The sequence below is a fragment of the Paramormyrops kingsleyae genome, chromosome 8, assembly GCF_048594095.1.
Source record: "Paramormyrops kingsleyae isolate MSU_618 chromosome 8, PKINGS_0.4, whole genome shotgun sequence".
Classification (NCBI taxonomy): Eukaryota; Metazoa; Chordata; class Actinopteri; order Osteoglossiformes; family Mormyridae; genus Paramormyrops; species Paramormyrops kingsleyae.
The window spans coordinates 17,067,501-17,088,416 of record NC_132804.1 but is presented as its reverse complement, the minus strand read 5'-3'; the positions used below and the strand labels follow the sequence as shown (position 1 = coordinate 17,088,416).

The following is a 20,916-nucleotide window of genomic DNA, read 5'->3' as shown; positions in this document are numbered from 1 at the left end:
AAATTGGTATACCGTTTGACAGCGCAGATATGCCACTCCCATGATGTGGAAGAAAAACACAAAAAGAAACATGCCAAATTGGTTCACAAACCAAAACATTTTATTGGGATTTTTCCATACAAAGCAACTGTGATGAATATTTGGCCAGAGTCCAGGGTGGCAAAAGGTGAGTGAAATCGCTCAGGTCCTTCAGTGGGTCGCCGAGGTCCTCATTCTGTGCAGGTATGCAGCATCAAGGCCCCTGAAATTCCACGGGGGGAGGGGCACACGCCAGTCGGCAGCGGTGTTCAGGCACTGCTGAGCTCCACGAAGACCACGAGGATATGGGGGTAGGAAGGCCACAGCTGCAATGGAGGGGCCAGTTTACTTGGACCTCTGCCTCATCTTTCTCCTTTTGCGCTTCAGCCTGCGAGGAAAATAAGGTTAAGCAGGGACCCACTCAGAGGGGCAGCTTCACAAATGACTTCGTTAATAGTGGCAACACAAATTGCAATCTACTACAACATTTTGAAGATTACGGTTGTAAGTCTATCTATGCAGGGTCACAGAAGTCTGGAGCCTAACAGTTCTTGATAAACAATGATAAATCCTTTATTGATTTATCAAGAATTCCGTGGTAGAAAATCGAGCATAGAAAATCGGTTGCTTACCTGCGCATACGCTTCTTTCTCCACTGAAACAGAAAGCATTACATTAGATGACACTGGTGCACATTTTAACAAAACTGCGAAGTTCAGTCTGGCATCAAGGCAATATACACCTTTATACATGCAATACTTAAGGCCATTTTAAACACGTGCGACTCTACGGTGCACGCGGGGCCTGGCACGGCGCGGCAGGCCGCACGGACAGCGATACGCTTCGGGTCCACGGTAGCGTGGAAATGGACCCAGACTACTAGTGCACGGATAAGGAATCGTAACATGCACGAAGCCGACTAGTGACGCCGCATATAGATTATTCGCAGTGGCGAATGCAAGGCCTACAGTAAATCAGAGATCGGCCTCAAGTGAGGCGCTTTCAGTACACTATCGATGTACACAACGGCGACACATCGGGACCCCGCTGAACAGCGCAAGATACATTTGAAAGACTATCACATTGAGGCGCATTCACGCAAAATATACCCTTGACGTTTGCGTTGGAGTTCAAATATAGCAATATTTAAAAGAGAAGTGAGAAGGATTACACCGTAAGCAAAAGCCCCTGAAGCTAACGAGAAATCATTTAAGGACAACCATACACAATAAAACTCGTATTTTACCTTCGCTCGCATGTCGTGGAGATGGGTCTGTAAAGAAAAAAAGCAATTTAGTTAAAAAATACAATGGATGGCGCTTAATTTAGCTGGATTATTTCGGATTCATTTAGCAACGGGATAAATTCCTCACCTTCCTAAGATGGCACCAACTCCAAGAGGACGTAATTATTGCAGGCGACAGCTTTTAACGCGCGATGCACGTCACATGGCCAGATGGCATTCTGGGAAATGGAGTTCGCAACATAGAACACGTGGAGAATACTTGACATCATCTTTTGCCCAATTATTTACGCAGCACAATGGCTTTGTGGAACGTAGTCTTGTCTTTCACCTCCTGGGCTGAAGGTTTGATTCTAATCCCGGGTTTGTTTGTGGAGTCGTATGTTCTTCCAGTAACCCACAAGTTTCCTCCAACAGTCCAAAGCATTATGTGAAGTGGCGTCTTTATATTGCACGTAATATATAAAGACTGTGTTAAGAGTGTGCTAGTATTTGCTCTGGGGTGAGTTTCCCGAAGCGTTCTTAACGCTACGTCGTTCTTAAGTTCTGTGTTAAAAGATAGAACTAACGAACGACATAGCTTTAAGAAGGCTTCGGGAAACTCACCCCTGATCTCTTATCCAGATGTAACCCTCCGTTGTATTCTATGCTGCCTGGAACGAGCTCCAGCACGTTCGCGACCCTAACCAGGAAAAAGTGATGGGAAGAGGAATGGTATATTATGCGTTTAGCATTTAGTTAAATATTATGTGATACTTTTTTTAAACTGTCAGAATACAACTATCGCCATTGTGTGGTTGCATACGTTTGCAAAGATCAAGAAACAATTCACCGACAAAAAGAACGCCGCTCTTATGTCTACCCGGTTTCCATAATAGTCTGATCTTTTCACATTAGCAAGGTATTTACTATTTTTTTTTACTTACTTTTAATTTGGTTGTAATAATCCCTCAGAAATAGAAACACTAACATACCAATTGTCTTCAGTTTGACAGCCATCCCTCGTTTTCACCATGCATACAGCCTTGAACCCACGAAAATTTAACATCCCATATTTCATCTTGTAACCACTAACCACCACTCACATAACTCGCTTCCAGTGTCCAAACCATTAATAATACGCAGTTTATGCCAGTAAATAAACCACACATGTATGCAAGATAGTTTTGTTATTAAAAAGTTTATTACTTTTCCAATTGTCAGTCAAGACCGAAAATAACCTACAAAACTAACAAAACACAAAGATAGGGTTGTTGTTACTTTTTTAAATCTTCCAAGACACAGCAGCTTCAAAGCCCACTTCCCCTAATAAAAATAAAATGTTAATTAGTTTTTTTGAGGACATTAAATAAGCTCTACCATACAGAACACGGAAAAACCGGAGGTAAGAGAAAACACCCAAGAAATTGCGCACGTTTCCAGACACCATGAATTTCATTCAAGGCGGTCTTAAATCTCAGTTGCTTTTATTTCTACTTCATTTAATCCCATATACTTCTTGGACATTATAGGACAGGTAATAAATCCCCACCTTTACTGGAAAATGTGCATGAACATACGTGACGCCAATTCTGTCCACTGGTCGGTTTTAGTAAATTGTATGTGAATTACATACTGGGGTTGTCAATCCGTGGCATTCCTATGAACTAATACATAACAGATGTGGAAAACGGGTCTGAAGCAACAGTGTGCATGTCCAAATTATGCACTTGCAGGGCTGATATTTACTGGTTATAGGATTTTTAGAGCGAAAATACATGCGTTTGTGGTACAACACTGGACACAACACAAATAAACCGCATAAATTTACCAAAAGGAAAGAAGGCATAAAACAAAATCCATTTTGCAAACGAGCATGTCATTAACAAATGCTGTATTTCTGTCCAAAGAAAAGAGAACACAATAGGATTTCACAAAGTCAGGGGCTTTATGATTGTTACATTTGTAAGAGACAATGACTGCAAGTGAGGTATTCCTTTAAGAAAATGATAGGGGACAGATACTGGTCAACATGTTTCAGTAAAGGGGGGGGGGGGGGTCCCAATCAACAGAAAGAAACGTCTAGTCAGGGGTTTGATGGCAGTAAGTCACAGTCCCGTTGTGTAGTTCACCTTCAAAGGTTCCGTGCTGCTGTGGTTGTCTTGGGTAAGGGCAATTAATTTCAGCATCACAATGCCCGAAATGCCATGGGCCACCTTCCGCAACATAATTTTACAAGCTAGAGACATCTGCTCTCCATAAGTCTTACATTACTAGTCTTTTTTCTGGATTATAAATTGTTTCAGTCATCAAGTTAAATTCAAGCACTTATGGCATAGGGTTGAACTTGTAAAAGTTTAGTTTTTTTTTTCTTCTTAAAAAAAAAAAAAAAAAAAATTTAGGTTTTGCTGTTCAATTACACTGTTATTCACTCCAAAAGCATTGCTTTATCAAGGAGGCGAAGCAGCGACATGGAAGGTTTTTATGGACCAAAAAAAAAAATATATAGCAATGTAATTTAAATCCGTTTTATTGATAAAATCTGATTAGGAAAAATGATGTCAGAGGCTTAAGAACATTTTAGGAAAACTCAAACTGTCTCAAGCTTAATTATGTAGCGGTGGCTAACAAATATAATGCAATAGGGTTAAAGAACTTTGCAATGGGGCAGACAGGATTTCTCAGTTCTTTGGAAAGTATGCGTGTGTCTGTGTGTGAGGGGAGCGAGCGAGGCACAGTGGATTACGCAGCCTCGTTCTCCTCAGCCGGTTGTCCGGTAGCATTCTCTGCGTTCTTGGAAGCCTGGGAGGGATAAAAGATGGAGATCAGGCCATGAAAATGGTGACAAGAAGAGCAGAGCAGAAGAGAGCACCCAGCCAGGTTTAAAGTCAAGCCTTTCTACTGCCGAAGGCTTGGCTTCCAGTACCTTCTTTTTCTTCTTCTTCTGCGTCTTGCGACTGGCCGAGCTCTGCAGCAAGGCCTGAAAGGGAGAAGGTTTTGGAAATGGTGAACCCCTTCTAAAATGTACTGAAGGAGATACCTATTAATTCAGAGACGCTCATAATTCAACTGAAAACGGAAGACGTGGAGAGCATCCGCAGGACATTTAACCTTAATATTTATAAAGAAAGGAACATTGCAATGTTCATCGAGAAAAACGGCCTTTAGTGGTACAAGAGATACTGAAGGAAGAAATGCTGTTCTAAAGCATGTGGTAGGTGGGACTTAGACTGGCATAACCCCATTTTCCTTTATTGGCTGCCATCGGTTAAAAGAAGGCGATACTGACGGTGTAAGGGATCCACACCCACCAAAATCACCGAAGCCTCAATTCTGCCCCCCTTGGGCATATCATACAATTCTGCATGGAATCGACACAGTAGGCAGCAGCGTAGCCATGTACCCCCCCCGCTCTCGCCTAATGCACACCTCCACAGAAATTTAAGTACAGGCGTCAGGCTGAGGTGTAGAGTAAGTGTAAACCATCCTTTAGTAAGTTATGACAGCGCCGCGAGGGCAGATGGCCGCTCCAAAGGGGTTCCCCACGTGGCGCCCCGTGTCCTCACCTTCAGGTCTGGGTCCTGGACCTCGTGCTCAGACTTGTAGAGCTCGGGTTCGAAGGGCCCACTGGTGATCCTCAGGGGCCCGTTGGCCATCAGAAGCACCGTGAACTTGAACTGGGCCACGTACTCTCCTAGACGAATGGCAAGACAGTCACACAAGGTGCAGGAGTCCTACAGCAAAGACTCAGATTGTCCCAGTTCTTAAGCAGATGTTGAAGCGTATTAAAATCAAAATTAGTACGAGTACTTATGAAAGCACAGCTTCCCAGAATAGCATGCTACTGGCCACGGGACAGCCAGCTGCTCTCCTGCTTCTATGGTAATGACCAAATGAGGGCTGTGTTGGTTCTAGGCAAACGTATGCTTCCTCAATTTATGGCAACTGGGGGAACAAAACATACCTGAAATATGGAAACGTTTAATAAAATGATATATTCTGTATTATTTTAGCTCCCAGTGATCCCAGCCATATTAATTCTGTGTAGCAACAGTCTTGAGGTTCAAAGCCACCTAACATCACCAACCTTTCCAATACCCCAGACCCACTGTACCCCAGAAGCCCAGGAATCCTGCCATGTGTGTTTGCCTGTCACACAATTTTAATGGAACTAACATCAAGATGGTACAGGCACCTACATCACGACCACATCTATTACTGCTGCATGATTATCACGCTAAGTATCCTCCCAGGGGGACAATGTTTTAGACCCTCTCTTGTCTCTTGACTTGTCTCCAGTCAACAAATGCCATCTGGGGTGGTCTAACAAAATGAAGCCCCCCCCCCCTCCTCAGAGGAACACCTGGCCACACATAACATTTCTACATCTACGTGATCTTCAGTTCTGAGACTGTTCTGGCAGGATGGTGATACTGAGCTTCCTGATACCACTACGAATGATACCATAAACACCTAAGACTCCTTTCCCGCACTGAAATTAATCAAGCTGCATTTAAAAGCCCCATAAAACTGATAATCCAGCCTAAGATACAATGCACCAGTTGTGAGGTGACCCTGGATGGAAACGCCTGGTTAATAATTATCTGCAAGACACTCTACGAGCGGTTTTAAACAAACTCACACTACATCTTAGACTCATATGTTTCAGCTTGAGACCAAAACAGTGATTATTTGATGTGACATTTCCTCCGACAGTAAGGCAGTGTCCCCAAGTAGCCACAGCAGTGCACCTCACCTTCCTTCTCATGGAGCACGTTAAAGGGCTGCAGAAGTTCATGCTTGGCACACTCCACCACACCCAGCCTGGCCTTGCCCTCATCCTCAAACGCCCTGGGGGTGGGAGGTGTAAGAGCAAAGGCAAATCAAGAGTTATTTTTGGGGCAGGGGAGAGCGAGGTGGACCCGAAGGAGTAATGATGAGGAGAGCGCACCGGAGAGTGAAGGGCATGGCGTCGAACCGGCGCTCCACCTCGCTGAAGAACACGCGAGACGTCTTCATCTTCAGCCCATACTGCTTGGTGGGGTCGCGCTTGTAGATGGTGGTTCGCTGCCCGCCGTCCCGTGCCTGGGGAAGTCAGCCAGAGGAAAAAGGGTTCAGCATGCCGGTCTGCATGTCATGGCGAAGGGAGATGTGCACAGTCCCTCACCTTCCCCTCGCCGGTGCTAATCAGGACGTCGATAGCATATACTTCATGGACCTCAAACTCCGCCTTCTCGTGGTCCTTTCTGAAGACGGAAGGCGACATCAGCCAATTAGAATAACTCAACACGAGACTGCAGTAGCAGGCCTACAGTACTATCCACACGGCAGCCGTCTCAAGCCAAACCCTCCTGAATCACCTTTGTTGGTCTGTAGGATTCTGAATAATGGTTTTCTCGCCGTCGATAACATGCTGCTTGAGCTGATGGGACAGCATTCCTGGAAAAGGGAAAAGCAGGCAGTGTTTATATGAAGTAGCTACAGTAGCTAGTCTGTGATAAGGCGGCACTCTGCAACACACACCTTCGATGGGGGTGCACTTGAAGGACTGGGCGATCTTGTTCCAGGCCTCAGTCACCTGTGTGTTCTGGGGGGGGGGGAAAAGGAAAAAAGGCAAATCAACATAAAAAAAAAAAACATCATAGAAAGAGAATCTGGACAACATATAATCAGGACAGAGATCCCAGTCACGGGTGGCTACACAGTTACCCAGAACCCCACTCTGAATCTACCTGGTTTCCAGGTTTGACCAGGCGCAGTGCAGCCTCTGCGCAGAGGTAGGCTGCCTTGATCACATCAGCTTTTCGGCCTGTAATTGGGGCCTCCTACAGAAAAGGCATTAAAGCATGATTTAGGAGAAGTAAGTAAGTACAGACCACAATGCAACAGGAGCAGCGGGGACAGGCCATTCAGAGAAGGCCCTTCCCTCACGCAAATCCCTGTGGCCTACCTTGGTCACCCCAACAACGAAACTGTGAGCCACATTAGAGATAAATCCATCAACGTGGACCCCGAGGTCGCTGAGGAGAGAAAGCGGGAGAGAAAAGTTTAAGCCATTTCAGACACCGAGTGAAAGTCAATGGCTACACACACTTGGAGGAATGAAAGATGGATGGCAAACTTTATTAAATAACTTGCCTTCAAGTGTACAGATTGGAAAAGAATTAAAATGCCACAAACCGAACTAATAATCCTTCTCACCATCAACAGCACAAGTGTTAAAATCTGCACTGTGATGGTGTATTGCAGGGGTCTCCAACTCCGGTCCTGGAAACCTATTGTCCCGCAGGTTTTCTATCCTACCCGGCTTGTGATTAGTCACACCTGTTCTCAGGTAAATACCAGTAACCAGTGTGGCTCATCAGAAGCCAGGTGGGATAGAAAACCTACTGGACAGTAGCTCTCCAGGACCGGAGTTGAAGAGCGCTGGTATACTGTGATGACCCAAACTACGCAATAGCATGGAATGTGGATAAATGCAAGAATATGTGAAAACAGAGCCGCACATTGTAAGACTAGGTCATGCATGACGACTGGAATCAACACATACAGAGTTCACAGCTCAGGTGATGACCAAGAGGGGGGTGTAAAACGAGTGCTTACATTTTGACCAAGTCTCCATCCTTCAGCACGTAGTCAGGATCGCTCTTCAAAGGGGAGAAGTGGCATACAGAGTTATTGACAGACACGCTGGTGGGGAAGGCGATGCCTGCAGAGAGGGGACCGGACACCAGAGAGAGGCCCAAGTTATTGTGTTACAAAGCATTTAGAACAGACACAGCCAGAAACAGCAGCACTCCGCAATCCACCCCAAAGGAAGCGCACCTGTTGCCATAAGGACCCCGTACATCTAACCATCCCATAATTACCCAGATCCCCATGTGTGCTGCTCACCTTTCTTCATCTCTTTCTCCTTCTTAAAGACCTTCCCGGTCTCAGCCATGATGAGGGAGTCTCCCTTCTCGCACAAACTGAGCACGGACACCCCAGCCTCGGCTGCCTCCACCACAGCACGCAAGACCTCTAGACGGGGACAGCAAAGGTACAAGTCAGAACGACCGGAAAAAAGGTTTAACTACTCTAATTTAATGGTGTACATGATGCTGAGTACAAACCAAACGCCACTATTTATTAATATACATTTAAACATACCTGGCCTGCATTTAACGTTTCAAAACATTTTCTAGAGTCATCCATACTTCTTTATAACCTAGTTCAAGTAACAAACTTTGCCTAAAGATACGACAGAGGAATGCATTCTTGAAACCTGGTCCCAAGAATAACACCAAGGCCCACGTCTCTATACACGAGACACCAACAATAAAGTAACTGTCATGTGATCCAAATCTCCATAATTATATGGATAGGTTACAGAAAAAAATTTGCTCTTGAAAAGGCAAGCGATCATTAAATAAAACTTGATATTTGGAACAGTGAACAGTTCGGAGGTTCTCAGTGGTATGAAGTGAGCACCAGCGTTATCCGGTGAGATTAAAGTTAACAACCGGCCACCCCCACCCATCCCGGGTGTATGTGCGTGGGTTGGGGTCACAAATTGCGACCTCGTGTCATTCCTGGAAATTGTACTATCTACCCGTGAAAAGTACTTAAGCACCAGAGAAACAAACGCGCTCCCAGAGGGCCCGCGTGTACCCCTGCCGAACCACGTGTCTCCCCTCCGCCCGAGGCTGCAGGTTAACGCAGCTTACAGAAGTCCGATGCACCTTGTTCACCGCCATGTGCCTGAAAGCCCAGTAGTGGATCATGTGCTGCATGGACGGCGCAGTATGTCGTCTAGGTTACGCTCCTGTCCCGCCGGTCGACTTGAAGAGCTTTCTCAGCGCCATTTCTGCGGCCGAATCCGGCAGGGTTCACATCTGCCCGGCCGCCTACTAGCAAGGCGGAAACCGGCCGCACTAAACCCGGCTTCAATGAAGTAGCAGCCAGACGTCGACCGAACTTATTGTGCTCCACTGGAGCTAACGGATCGGCGACGGCCTATGCAGGTGATCAAGCCAGTCGGGCGGCCTCCTTTACCAGCCCGCCGGCAATAACGCGCCTATCTGGCGGATCTCACGGGTAGCGCCACCTCGCTAATAGGAGCACGGCCATCAGCGTGCGCCCTGCACGCCTTGCGCCGTCACAGCTAGGTGGCTCTGCGCGTCCCCAGCGTCGTGGCACATGGCCGCGGCAGGGTCCGGCTGCTCGCCTACGGGTCACCTCGCACCGGGGAAAACGCCACCACCGTCCTCCCGGTCAAACTCAGCTGGCATTCACTTACGGTTGGCGATGTCGCCGCCCATTTTATACTTGGTAACAACCAAGTCCTCGGCGATGGTCTGCTCTTGCTGCTCGTCGTCGGACATGTTTCCGAATCGTTCTCTCGAGCAACTTTCTATCAACGCTTCGGCCGCGGGATCAATCAGGAGAGGCAGGCTCAACTCCGCTGTTTCGGCCCAGCCTCCTCCGCCCAGAGTTGGTCACGCCCACAGCGTGACTACGCACGCTGCGTTGCGATAGTCAACCGCCAAAAGGAGCATGGCATCTTGGGAACGATTGTAGTTCTTAAACTTGCAACGGTATTCATGTTATCATAAGTTCCCCTGAGTCGTGGAACCGAGAATGGGATGAGAATTATTATTATTATTATTATTATTATTATTATTATTATTATTATTATTATTATTATTATTATTATTCCGATTGTTTTATTACGATTATTATTATAATCATAATTGGGATGGCACCGTGGTACTGTGGTTAACACGATTACCTCACACCTCTTGGACATGGGTTCAAATCTCCATGTATGTGGAATTGGCATGTTCTCCCTGTGTCATCGTGGGGTTTCCTCTGGGTATTCCAGTTTGCCCCCACACAGTCTAAAAACATGCTGAATTTAATTGGCATTGCCCATGTGCGTAAATGGTGTATGAATGTGCCCAGCAGTGGGTTGATGCCCCATACTGGGTTTTCCCTGCCTTGTACTGAAGCACACCACATAGTAATGGTAAGAAAAGGAGTCATTTCAGATGTTTGATCCCATTAGCACTTTAACTCAAAAAGACAAACCACAGCGAAATTGAAGGAGTACTCAATAGTGATATCAAAGAGAAGGTTAGTTCAGACACTTGATGTTGTCAGCATGATTACTCAGAACTTGTTTGCCTGATCTTTTCAATACTTCACAGGCACATTGCATGGGTGAAGATCTGGACTTGTTCAGATTTTGAGGAAAATCACAAAATGCAAGCTTAGTAACAGCAAACAGGAGGATGAGATGAATTGAGGCGTATCCTTGTAAACAGGATAATTCTATTTGTCATAGTTTACGTCATTGACCAGGAGAGGCAAAATTGAAACTACCAGCAGAGGGCAGCCGAGAGTGAAAACAGAACCTGCAGCTGCCATCTTGGGTACACTGATCTGTCTTCCAAACTTTTTTTTGTGGATCTTTGGTGAGTAATTTTAAAACTGCGGGGCACGAGGTGAGTTTCTGAATATTCTTTAATAATGTCTGCCTTCATTTTTGGTTGCTAGCCTCTCAGTTTAGCAAATTTTATCCATAGCAGTGCAATAGCTGGTCGGCACGGATAAATGGCTTTGGTCCTGATCCCATGCTTCATCCTCAACTGTTTGAATACATACTATATGGACAAAATATTAGGACAGACCTTTTAATCATTGAATTCAGGTGTTTCATTCAGACTCATTACCACAGGTGTATATCCTCCTGAGACCCAAGGAAAAAAGTGTTCATCAATTTTAAGTTATTTGTCTTTGGAGGAAATAAGACATCTTACAATTTAGATTTTTTTAAAATTTATTTTTATCTTTAATTTCACAGCATGTCCTCTTTAGTGTACAACAGGAAAAAATATGTTTCCTTACATCAGTGAAAAGATAGATGCAAAAACAAAATGTCCACTACAATTAGTGTTGTAGTCAAGACCGCCTAAACCGAGACCAAGACATTGCCGAGACCGGAGGGTATCAAGACCAAGACACTGCCGAGGCTTGAGGGTACCAAGACCAAGTCCAAGACCAAGACCAAGACACACTAAGGCGAGACCAAGATCAAGACTGGTCGAGACCAAGACCAAGACCAAGACCGAAAACAGACTAGGGCTAGAATCGACATCACATTACCCAGATCAACTGTAGAGAAAAAAGGCATTGCTGTAAAGTGTCATTACTCGTTAAATCAAATTCATGTTATCTTTTCAATTATATTGTCCGTATGTCCATATGTCTCTCATTTAAAATCTCCCAGATTTGTCACAGTTACGAGACCTGATAGAAAATAATATTCTCAGCAATCCTCTCCTATAACCATTTTATCAGACCTCGTCAAGGGAAAGAGATGGGATGTACCAGAAAGATGTTCATATTAAGTCTCTTATACCAGGGACAGAGGCCTCGGGTAAGCTATGAATACAGCTATGTAATGATCCTTTGCTTTGAATTGAAGAGAATGAGCCTCCAGATTGACTTGCACCTCCAAGACCGTGCTTTCTAATCAATGTAAAATACCTAATTTATTTGAATTATAACTATGCTATAGACTTCGCGGATATTTTCGGACATTTTTTTGCCGATGTATGATACGATGTGTATGATGTGTGTGGACTGTGAAGCACTGGCAGTGTCCGTGGAGAAAATGTATAAAATGTAACGTTTTTGAAATGGATGCATCTGACTGGTTGCATTTGAATTGAGGCGCGTAATAAATAATGATACTGTTCTGTGAGGATGTGCAGTTTTCTCTTTTTTTCCCCATCCCATCGAGACCGCTATGTCCGAGACCAAGACAAGACCGAGACCAAATAGAGTCGAGACCAAGACAAGACCGAGACCAAATAGAGTCGAGACCAAGACAAGACCGAGACCACAAAAAATTGGTCTCGAGACCAAGACCGGTCTCGAGAACTACAACACTAACTACAATGGACATAAATGAATGGGTGGGGTCTCAGGAGGATAAAATCAAGGACCTAGACATGCAGCCAGGTTTGTGTAAGAATTCAGTGTGAGTACAGTACTGTCACAGGATGCCACCTTTGCAATAAGTCAGTTCGTGATTTTTTTTTCCTGCTAGAAGCGTACGTGAGTTACATGTACTTTGTGTCTATAAAAAAACTGTCTGTGGCCCTATTTACACATTTTAATAATTTAAATTTAGCATCATATAATGTGTACAGGCATGTAATGTGTTCACATAATTTTTAATATTTCTGCAGGTTGCAGTTTTGAAATAGACCTACCCCCCCCCTCCAACCCCCTACACAGGTCAGTCTTTATCCCCTCACTTGTGCCCCCCCTGCAATTCTTTCATGTCTTTTTTTTATGTCAGAAAATTTTGGTCATATTGCAAAAGAACAAAAAATACAGAAGATCCATGGGAGCGTAAAAATTTGCCAGTAGTACTTGGCACATTATTAAAAATGCTAAATTAATAAATAAAATAAAATAATTAAATATATTAAAGTTAAAACGTTACTGCAAGAAACACAAGATTCCACAGTAAAAGAGAGTGAGGTTGGTTGCCACACAACCCATGACATGTATAGCTGTTTTTTTTTTTACCAAAATTACTTAATACTGCATTACAGACAACTTACACATGAATAAATATTAAATAGCACTAATATTTGTATGTTTACTTTTATGATGCCAATCAAAAAAGAATAAACAAATACATTTGTCTGACGTTTATTCTTGCTCAATGTTTGGTTAGTTTTATTTTTTTCTCATCTTCATAACTCTTGCCCTGGATTTAATGAAAGGCTTTTGTTAATTACGTGAATAAATGGTAATATAACAAAACTGATCATCCCAGAGGCAAAAATCGACAGTTTAGACAATTAAGTTATATAATTTAAGTCTGTCTTCATACTTATTTTAATAGAGAAAATTGATATGCTACAGTAATGAATTGTTTATTAAATTTTTATTAAGTGACTTTCAATTTTAGGTGTGATTAATCATGACTAATCAAAGAAAACTGTGCGATTAATGAGTTTTTTAAATCAATTCATAGCCCAAAAACACAAAACAACTTACTGTACTGTCACAGCAGCAAATGTGGCTCCATGAACTTTCCCAATTGTACATTAGCACAGAAATCACAACGGAAAAATCCAAACACGTGTAGGAGCTTTGATTCCATAGAAAAGTAATTTATTTATCGACCATGATAAAAACCTCAAATACAACAGAATTAAGTAATTACAAAAAGTGTAAAATGGAATGTTACAATTTGTTCATTTAGTAAAACATACCATCCTCTTCGACTGGCCACGATCTCCTCCTGAGCTTTTCATACTGTGAAACACTTCATCAAAAAGCACATGCATCGGTCCCAGTGAGTGATTACAACCTGCTGAACCAGATGAAAATGAGAACACACACGCTGACGTTCTCATGGGACTGATACCAGTGCGTAACATCAAGTCTGATTTGTGGGTCCCCTCTGTCCTTCATCAGCTTCAGAAGCACGAATAAAGCACATGTATCTTTGGTGTCCTTCATTTAATGCCTCGCAGGTTGAATCGATGTGTCTGAACAATACAGAAGCTGCTGCTTTAGCCTCGCCCCCCGCCGCCTTTCGGCTCTCTCCTTGTCACTATGTTCGCACGGCATCCGGCTTCAGGAACATTCTGCTGTGCCAGTAGTTCGGATTGTTAAAGGACCGGTCGGCCCCGGGTTCGCCCACACCGGCACGCACCTTCACAAACCCCCCCAGCTCCGAGCTCTGGCTGTCCCTAGGCCTGAGAGAGCCCTTGTCCTCCATGTGGATGTTCTGGTATTCCACCTGGTCCCCCACCATCCTTACAGAACCCATTTCTTCATACTCATACCCATCCAGATCCCTGCTCCCCCTGCTTTTTAAGGTTCTGCTCAGTCTGGGCTGTTGGTTCATATACTGGTACTCTTCATCCTCATCTTGTGCAATATCCTGTCCTTCTACACCATTCTCCACTGGCGTCCTGTCTCCTGCCTCTGTTCCTGTTGCACTGCTGTTCCTCTTCAAGGATGCGGCCGTGCTCTCACTTCTGCCCGCCCCCACATCACAGATGTCCATGTATTCATATTCCACGGCTTCCGGCTCCCGCCTTCGATGCCATTCCCCCCTTTTGCCAAGGTCGGCTTCAGGGACACTTGCACCTCTGTTCCTTCTCATTGGCAGGAACTCTGCTGTGGAAGCTACCCCCTCAATGGACAGCGTCCTGTGCCGCCTGGCAACGTTTCTGTCTGAGAAGAGAGGCTCTCTGCTCTCTCTCTCAGTGTCTCCCTCTGCTGGGGAGATGCTTACATTGCAGGTCGGGGAGAGAAAAGCGGAGAGCTGTCTCCTGCCTTTGCCATGCATCAGTAATCCGTCATCGAGATCATCAGCGGAATGGCTGATGGACCCGGGAAGCAGACCGGCCTGATTGTTCATGTATTCATACTCCTCAGAATGTTCCCCATCTCCTGCCATCCCAAGCAAGGCAGAGGCACAGCGGGAGCCCTGTCGGGGGATCTGATTGGTTTGGGAAGCTGAGAGCAACAGAAGACCCTCTGAGAAAAAGAACAAGAAAATAAACATGGGTCAGTAAAATATCCTACAGCACTGAATCCATTTTGCAGCCGAATTAAGAGGTTTCAGTGATCCGCTTTGGAACTGAGAGATTCTTGTTCAGAGCTCCTTGGTGTAATGAGCCCTGACTGTCTGTTCTGCACTACATGCATGTTCGTCTGTGCTCTATGTACTTGCTGCTATGTGCACGAGAATTTCAACCCTGGTAACAATGAAGTTAATTAACCTTAATTTTAATTAATCTTAAAACTCCTAAACACGAACATGCGTGACTTGCTATAGATTAAAAACAGCACAAAAGCCACACAGCAAAATCATGGAGGCCTGGAAAATAGGGCCGTAAGGGTACCTCGCTCCAGGCTATCTGCTCCCCCTGGCAACACATATCCGTTATGGTCCTCCTCCCCTTCTGTTTGGGGGGAGGGAGTCTCCGGGGCCCCAGATATGTAGGCGCTGTCTGTACGGCAGCGGCTGATCGCCATGGAGAAATCGTCGCCCAGCTCCACCTCCAGAAGGGTGCCACGCCCCTCCGAGCACTCCGACAGGGTCCGCGCGGAGTTCAGCCTCGAACGGGACGGCCAAAGCTGCAAGAGGGAGAGAGGAGGGAGAGCGCAACCCGTAAGCCAGAGCCTGGTCATTAACAAACAGGACTAAGACCAGGGGGTATTCCACAAAGCAGGATTTTTTTCATTAGACAGATAACTTAAGCCAAATGTAAGGATTGTCCAATAGGAATGTCACTTTTCTCTCTTCCTATTGGACAGCCTTCAAGCTTGGCTTAAGCTATCCAGCTAACTGGGAAATTCTGTTTTGTGGAATATCCCCTGGAGGCCTGTATCACGAAGCAGGATTACCTGCTTAGCTGGATAGATAACTTGTCAGATTGAAGGTGGTCTGGGTTAAATGGAACAGAACATAGACAAAGTGCATTTTAACTGGCGTACCTTCAATCTGACAAGTTATCTCGCTAACCAACAAATCTTGCTTCATGATACAGGCCCCAGCTTACTGCAGAAATGTGGACACAGAGGTGAACACAGCATCACATTCACACTGACCTGTCTGGCACTTTCACCAGCACCAGGTGTCATGGGCAAGTAGCCCGTCTGTCCCGACTGAAAGAGAAACAGAAAGATCAGATGGTTTATATTAAGGACAGAAAAATCAAGGCAAATGTCACTTAGGGATGCAGAGACTCGTCGTTTTTGTGATTTAGGGCATTTTTTCCCAATCTAGTCCCTGGAGACCCACAGGCAGTCCACGTTTGCTCTGGCAGCAAAATGAGGGAGGGAGCAAAAATGTAGACCGTCGGTGGGTCCTTGAGGACCGGGTTTGGAAACACTGATCTAGGCAGTCGGACACTCTGCTGGTACATGATTTTCTTGAGTCAGGAAGCCTCACCCTATTGGTGTCGGCACGTAGCTGGGAGCGACACCGGGGCGGTGGTGGGAATGAGAAGGGGGGAGGAGCTTCATCATCCAGCCGGTCGTTGGGGTTCTCCAATGCCACGTCCAGGTCCTCCAGCGTGCTCTTGTGGTAGTGCGGCTCCTCAATGGTCAGATCAGCTGTGCCCCCGTCTGCCTGCATTGGCACAGAACAGGAAATAGTAACCTTGGGCTCCGTCCCTTCCTGTCGGCCAGGTTGGGTCTAGCTATTCAGGGGTCCAGGGGGCCCCATACCCAGAAGTAGACAGCTATATACTACTGAGATTTTGCTGTTGTCCCCTTCTGGCAATCTGGGCCTCCTTTGGTCAAGTATGTCTCACTGCAAGCTGCGTTAAGGCGGGATTAGATATCCAAATCGGCCTACCGTACGTCACCTCACCAGCTTGTCAATCATGCCGTTCAAGAAGCATTTCGCAGCGCAAAAAATGCCACAATTCTTGTATATTGTTCGGTTACTTATGGTTAAGGTTAGGGTTGAGTAGCGGTTAGGGGTTAGGTTAACCAAGTTCCCCTTAGCTACTCCGTAGTTCGAACCATGCAGTGTGCTTACACACTATGTGTGACACGACATATTGTGTTACAGTACACCTTTTCCTTTATATTAAGTGAAAAGAGTACACTCCATATTTATGCTGCCACGCTCAGCCTTTATGCTGCCATGCTTAGCCTCTATGCTGCCATGCTCAGCCTTTATGCTGCCATGCTTAGCCTCTATGCTGCCACGCTCAGCTTTTATGCTGCCTTTATGCTGCCACGCTCGGCCTTTATGCTGCCACGCTCGGCCTTTATGCTGCCAGGCTCGGCCTATATGCTGCCATGCTCAGCCTTTATGCTGCCTTTATGGTGCCACGCTCGGCCTTTATGCTGCCACGCTTAGCCTTTATGCTGCCAGTCTGTCTACAACAGCACAGACACACTATGGCAGCTGGCCTTTTTGGTGGTGCGCTCTAAGATGTCCGTTTTGCTGAATATTCCATTTATTGAATCATTACCATATGGAACGGCATAAAAAAACAAAAAAAGTCCTATTTCTAATTTCATGAAATTACCTGCATGCATACTGGGCAAGCCTTAAGCAGTCAGAGGAAATGTTTAAAACTATTTATCTGGGTAGTAAGTATATATTTGCTCAGAACAAAAAACACAATTTAACATTAGAAGATATGCAAATTTACAGTAAAATTGAATTTCTTCTGTTCTCCAAAAAACTGATATCTTGCTCAATTGCTCCAAGAACAGAGTTTGAGCTCCCAAACCCCCCCTCAGGGGCCCCCCAGCCATTCCAAGAATTTGTTAAATTTCACCACCAGCTCACTTAATTCATTAATTTCATTAGCTTAAACAGTCAAGGAAGTATCAATTAATCATATGAGGTGACCTAGTGGTAGAGTCAAAATATACATGGGTGTATACGACTGTCTCTGCAAATACTGGGGTGACTGCGCTCAAAAACCAACCTGCCACCAGACTTACTGTCCGTTACCTTTTTCCCATGACCCTACATCCCTACAAGTAGAATCCTAGGGCAGTGATCGATGTGCCAGGTACCTTAAGATATTATCCCAAGATGATTTTGCAGGAATTCATCCATTTTCTATACCTGCTTGTCCTATGCAGGGTCATGGGGGGGGGGGGGGGGGGGTCTGGAGCCTATTCCAGAAGCTACAGGCACAAGGCAGGGAATAACCCAGGATGGGGGGCCAACCCATCGCAAGACACACACACCGTTCACACCAACAGGGAATCTGGCAACTCCAATTCACCTCAGCATGTTTTTGGTCTGTGGGGGGAAACTGGAGAACCCAGAGGAAACCCCACGACGACAGGAGAAGAACATGCAAGCTCCACACACACAGAGCCAGGGTGGGGACTCAAACCCCAGACTCAGAGGTGTGAGGCAACACTGCGAACCACTGCTCTACCCTATTTGGCAATAATATGTACAATAATACTTGAAACATTAATAGAAAACAAAGCCATTCAGTATGGCTCCAACACAAACAGCATGGCTGGCCTGGTCAGTCCGTCCTTACCTTGATGACGAGGTAGCGCTGTGGATCCCTCGCCATGCGCGTGAACTCACTGGCCAGCTCCTTAAACGTGGGCCGTACACTCTCATCGATCATCCAGCCTGGGGGAGATGGGGCCGTGTGAGGGGGGGGAGGGGGAGAAGCCACAGGAGAGGCCACGGGTGCGAGACCAGGCCGGGTGGCTCGGGACACTCACATTTGACCATGACCATGTAGACGTCGATGGTGCAGATGGCAGGCTGAGAGAGCCGCTCGCCCTTCTCCAGCAGGTCTGGCACGTCCTGGGGGCGCATCGCCGCATATGGCTCCGCCCCAAACGACATCATCTCCCACACGGTCACCCCTGCGTGCGAACGATGGCTAAGCGTAAGCTGGCAAGTAGAATCCCTCTGAGGATGAGTTCGCACCTTTGTGCTGGATTTGTGCTGTAGTTGTAATCATATCTACAGAGATCTGTGGTGCTCTGTGGGAGTCTGGGCTTTACCCAGTAATTACTCACGATTGTCGGTCCCTCCCACGACAAGCATGCAGGGAGAGGCACGTGGACAAGTCAGCACACACACCAACTCACCGTAGCTCCAGACGTCGCTCTGGTGCGTATACCTTCGGAAAAAGATGCTCTCCAGAGCCATCCATTTGATGGGAGTCTGGAAGAGAGGAGAGGGAAGTCTGCGTTTACAGCAGAAAGCTCTGATGCAATGTCCTAGGTCACGCCATCAGCCTGTCCATGGAGACTCACCTTGGCCTCGTTGTACAGGTACTTCTTGTCATCGGGGTACAGCAGGTCAGCGATGCCATAGTCAGAGATCTGCACGATGAAGTCGCTCTTGAGAAGCACGTTGCGGGCGGCCAGGTTCCTGTGCACCATGCAGTGCTCCTCCAGGTAATACATGCCCTGTGGCAGGAGGCACACGCATGCAACGTGACATGCGTTACTGGGCGGGTATAGCTGCACTGGCATACACACAGTGTACAGGTGCATACACACACATAAACAGTGTACAGGTATATACGTACATATACAAATACACCACATACAGGTATATATATACCAAAACATTACATATACAGCTGGCATACAACAGCATAATCATGGTTCTGCTGGCAGAAGGTTATGCTGAGCATCAGGTTGCTTCCAGGTTCAACATTTCTAAGACACCAGTACTCCACTACAAGGGGAAGCAGGGGACACTGGGATTGACCAGAAATGACCCAGGTAAAGGGCAGAAGCGACATTCTAATGCTAGAGATGACCATTAACGTATCTGACAGTTTCTTGTGAATCGTGGAATGACATCAAGTGACCTTCAAAAGGAATGGGAAACATTAAGTGTAGGTGTGAAGTGCACTGCTAGGACAGTTCATATCAGGCTCCTAGAAGCAGGACTGAAGTCCCATAAAGCAAGGAAGAAGCCCTTCATTAATGAGAAACAGGGAAGAAGCCCTTCATTAATGAGAAGCAGGGAAGAACCAGGCTGCAGTTTGCAAAAAATGTATTAATCACAGACGCACAGCCATAAATTGAGAAATGAGTGAAACAAAAAAATGCTGCTATTCATTTTTTCCAGAACTGCACATAAACACTTATACCCACATTCCTCCAACTGTATTAATTTCCCTGCATATCAGGTCTCCTTCCATAGGTTTAAGTGATTTCCCAGAGTTCCTCATTCCTCCCTGACTCAGCCCGCGCCCTTTTGCCGTTCTGCGACCTGCGTGTGCGTGTGTGTGCGTGTGTGTGCATGTGAGTATGCACCCCCACACCCCGGGGCCCTGGCGCGTGGCTGCACTCACCTTGGCGATCTGCACACACCAGTTGAGCAGCCGCTGAGGGTTGAGGCTGTCCTTCCGCTGCCTGATGTACTCCAGCAAGGACCCCTGGGAGCTGAGCGAAGTGACCAGCTGCAGGCAGGAGCCGGGGCACACCCCCAGCAGACGCACTATGTACGGGTTGTCCAGGCTGCCCATTGCCAGCATGTGCTGCAGACGGCATAAAGGACAAGTGACAGTACGTTAAAAAACCTGCCATAGAGCCATGCAGACATACTGTAGTGTAAATTCTATTGCTGCAAACTCCATCAGTGTAAACTGCATCACTGCAAACTCCAGCAGTGTCAGTTCCATCACTGCAAACTAAATCAGTGTCAATTCCATCACTGCAAACTAAATCAGTGTAGATTCCACCAATGTAAATTCCATCAATGTACACTTCATCACTGCAAACCCCATCAGTGTAAATTCCAACATTGTAAACTCTGTGACGTCACTGACTCCATGTGTAGGGCTATGAAAATGAAGTCCAACAAACTAATACATAACGTGCAGTGATGTGCAATGACGTGAATGCAGTCTGTGTTCTGTTAGGACCTAGAGGGGACCTGGTGCTGTCCCATAGGAAGCTGATGTTACTCCTGCCATCTCCCCGCCTCAGGCTACTTGGCCCGGTGACCAGCAGGCGTTCCGTCATAATGAGATACTGTTACATTGTTTGAACTGCATCTGTGGATTTTTACATTTCTGGAAATATTCAGTCAATAGTCTCACAAAAGATTTCAATCATCTTCTGTGTGCGTGTTTGCATATGCGTGTGTGTGTCTGTGTGCATATGTGTATGTGTGTGTG

General features: G+C 45.9%; 2 protein-coding genes across 4 annotated transcripts in view; both read right to left on the bottom strand.

Moving 5' to 3' along the window:
* Positions 1-82: 82 nt before the first annotated feature.
* Positions 83-9,738, bottom strand: pa2g4a (proliferation-associated 2G4, a). 2 transcript variants are annotated; one of them, XM_072715333.1, is made up of 17 exons: positions 9,522-9,738; positions 8,135-8,263; positions 7,844-7,949; positions 7,191-7,260; positions 6,973-7,065; positions 6,764-6,827; positions 6,601-6,679; positions 6,408-6,486; positions 6,192-6,325; positions 5,997-6,091; positions 4,807-4,934; positions 4,167-4,220; positions 2,188-4,042; positions 1,392-1,482; positions 1,265-1,291; positions 651-673; positions 83-406 (listed from the first exon to the last, which is right to left on the bottom strand). In XM_072715333.1, the coding sequence occupies exons 1-13, from the start codon at positions 9,604-9,606 to the stop codon at positions 3,983-3,985; spliced, it is 1,176 nt and encodes a 391-aa protein (XP_072571434.1). In that variant the 5' UTR covers positions 9,607-9,738; the 3' UTR covers positions 83-406; positions 651-673; positions 1,265-1,291; positions 1,392-1,482; positions 2,188-3,982. The 2 variants fall into 2 exon arrangements, with proteins under 2 accessions (XP_072571434.1, XP_023688775.1); XM_023833007.2 differs by having other exon boundaries at positions 2,236-4,042.
* Positions 9,739-13,398: 3,660 nt separating this feature from the next.
* The window catches only part of erbb3a (erb-b2 receptor tyrosine kinase 3a), a 27,545-nt gene continuing 20,027 nt past the window's right edge, over positions 13,399-20,916 (bottom strand). For both annotated transcript variants that reach the window (XM_023831866.2, XM_023831876.2), the window contains 9 exons: positions 20,089-20,274; positions 19,034-19,189; positions 18,866-18,941; positions 18,491-18,637; positions 18,298-18,395; positions 16,221-16,400; positions 15,878-15,934; positions 15,169-15,403; positions 13,399-14,800 (listed from right to left, as the gene is read on the bottom strand). In XM_023831866.2, coding sequence (XP_023687634.2) covers positions 13,866-14,800; positions 15,169-15,403; positions 15,878-15,934; positions 16,221-16,400; positions 18,298-18,395; positions 18,491-18,637; positions 18,866-18,941; positions 19,034-19,189; positions 20,089-20,274 — 2,070 coding nt within the window. In that variant the 3' untranslated portion in view covers positions 13,399-13,865. The remainder of the gene's footprint in view (positions 14,801-15,168; positions 15,404-15,877; positions 15,935-16,220; positions 16,401-18,297; positions 18,396-18,490; positions 18,638-18,865; positions 18,942-19,033; positions 19,190-20,088; positions 20,275-20,916) is intronic.

What these genes read in the sequence shown, in the direction of transcription:
- pa2g4a (XM_072715333.1), bottom strand. Translation starts at nt 9,606, where the DNA reads ATGTCCGACGACGAGCAGCAAGAGCAGACCATCGCCGAGGACTTGGTT. An exon ending in GGAGAAAGAGATGAAGAAAG is followed by an intron (nt 7,950 to 8,134) that starts GTGAGCAGCACA and finishes CCCTCTCTGCAG; the next exon opens with GCATCGCCTTCCCCACCAGC. An exon ending in CAAGTGCACCCCCATCGAAG is followed by an intron (nt 6,680 to 6,763) that starts GTGTGTGTTGCA and finishes TCCCTTTTCCAG; the next exon opens with GAATGCTGTCCCATCAGCTC.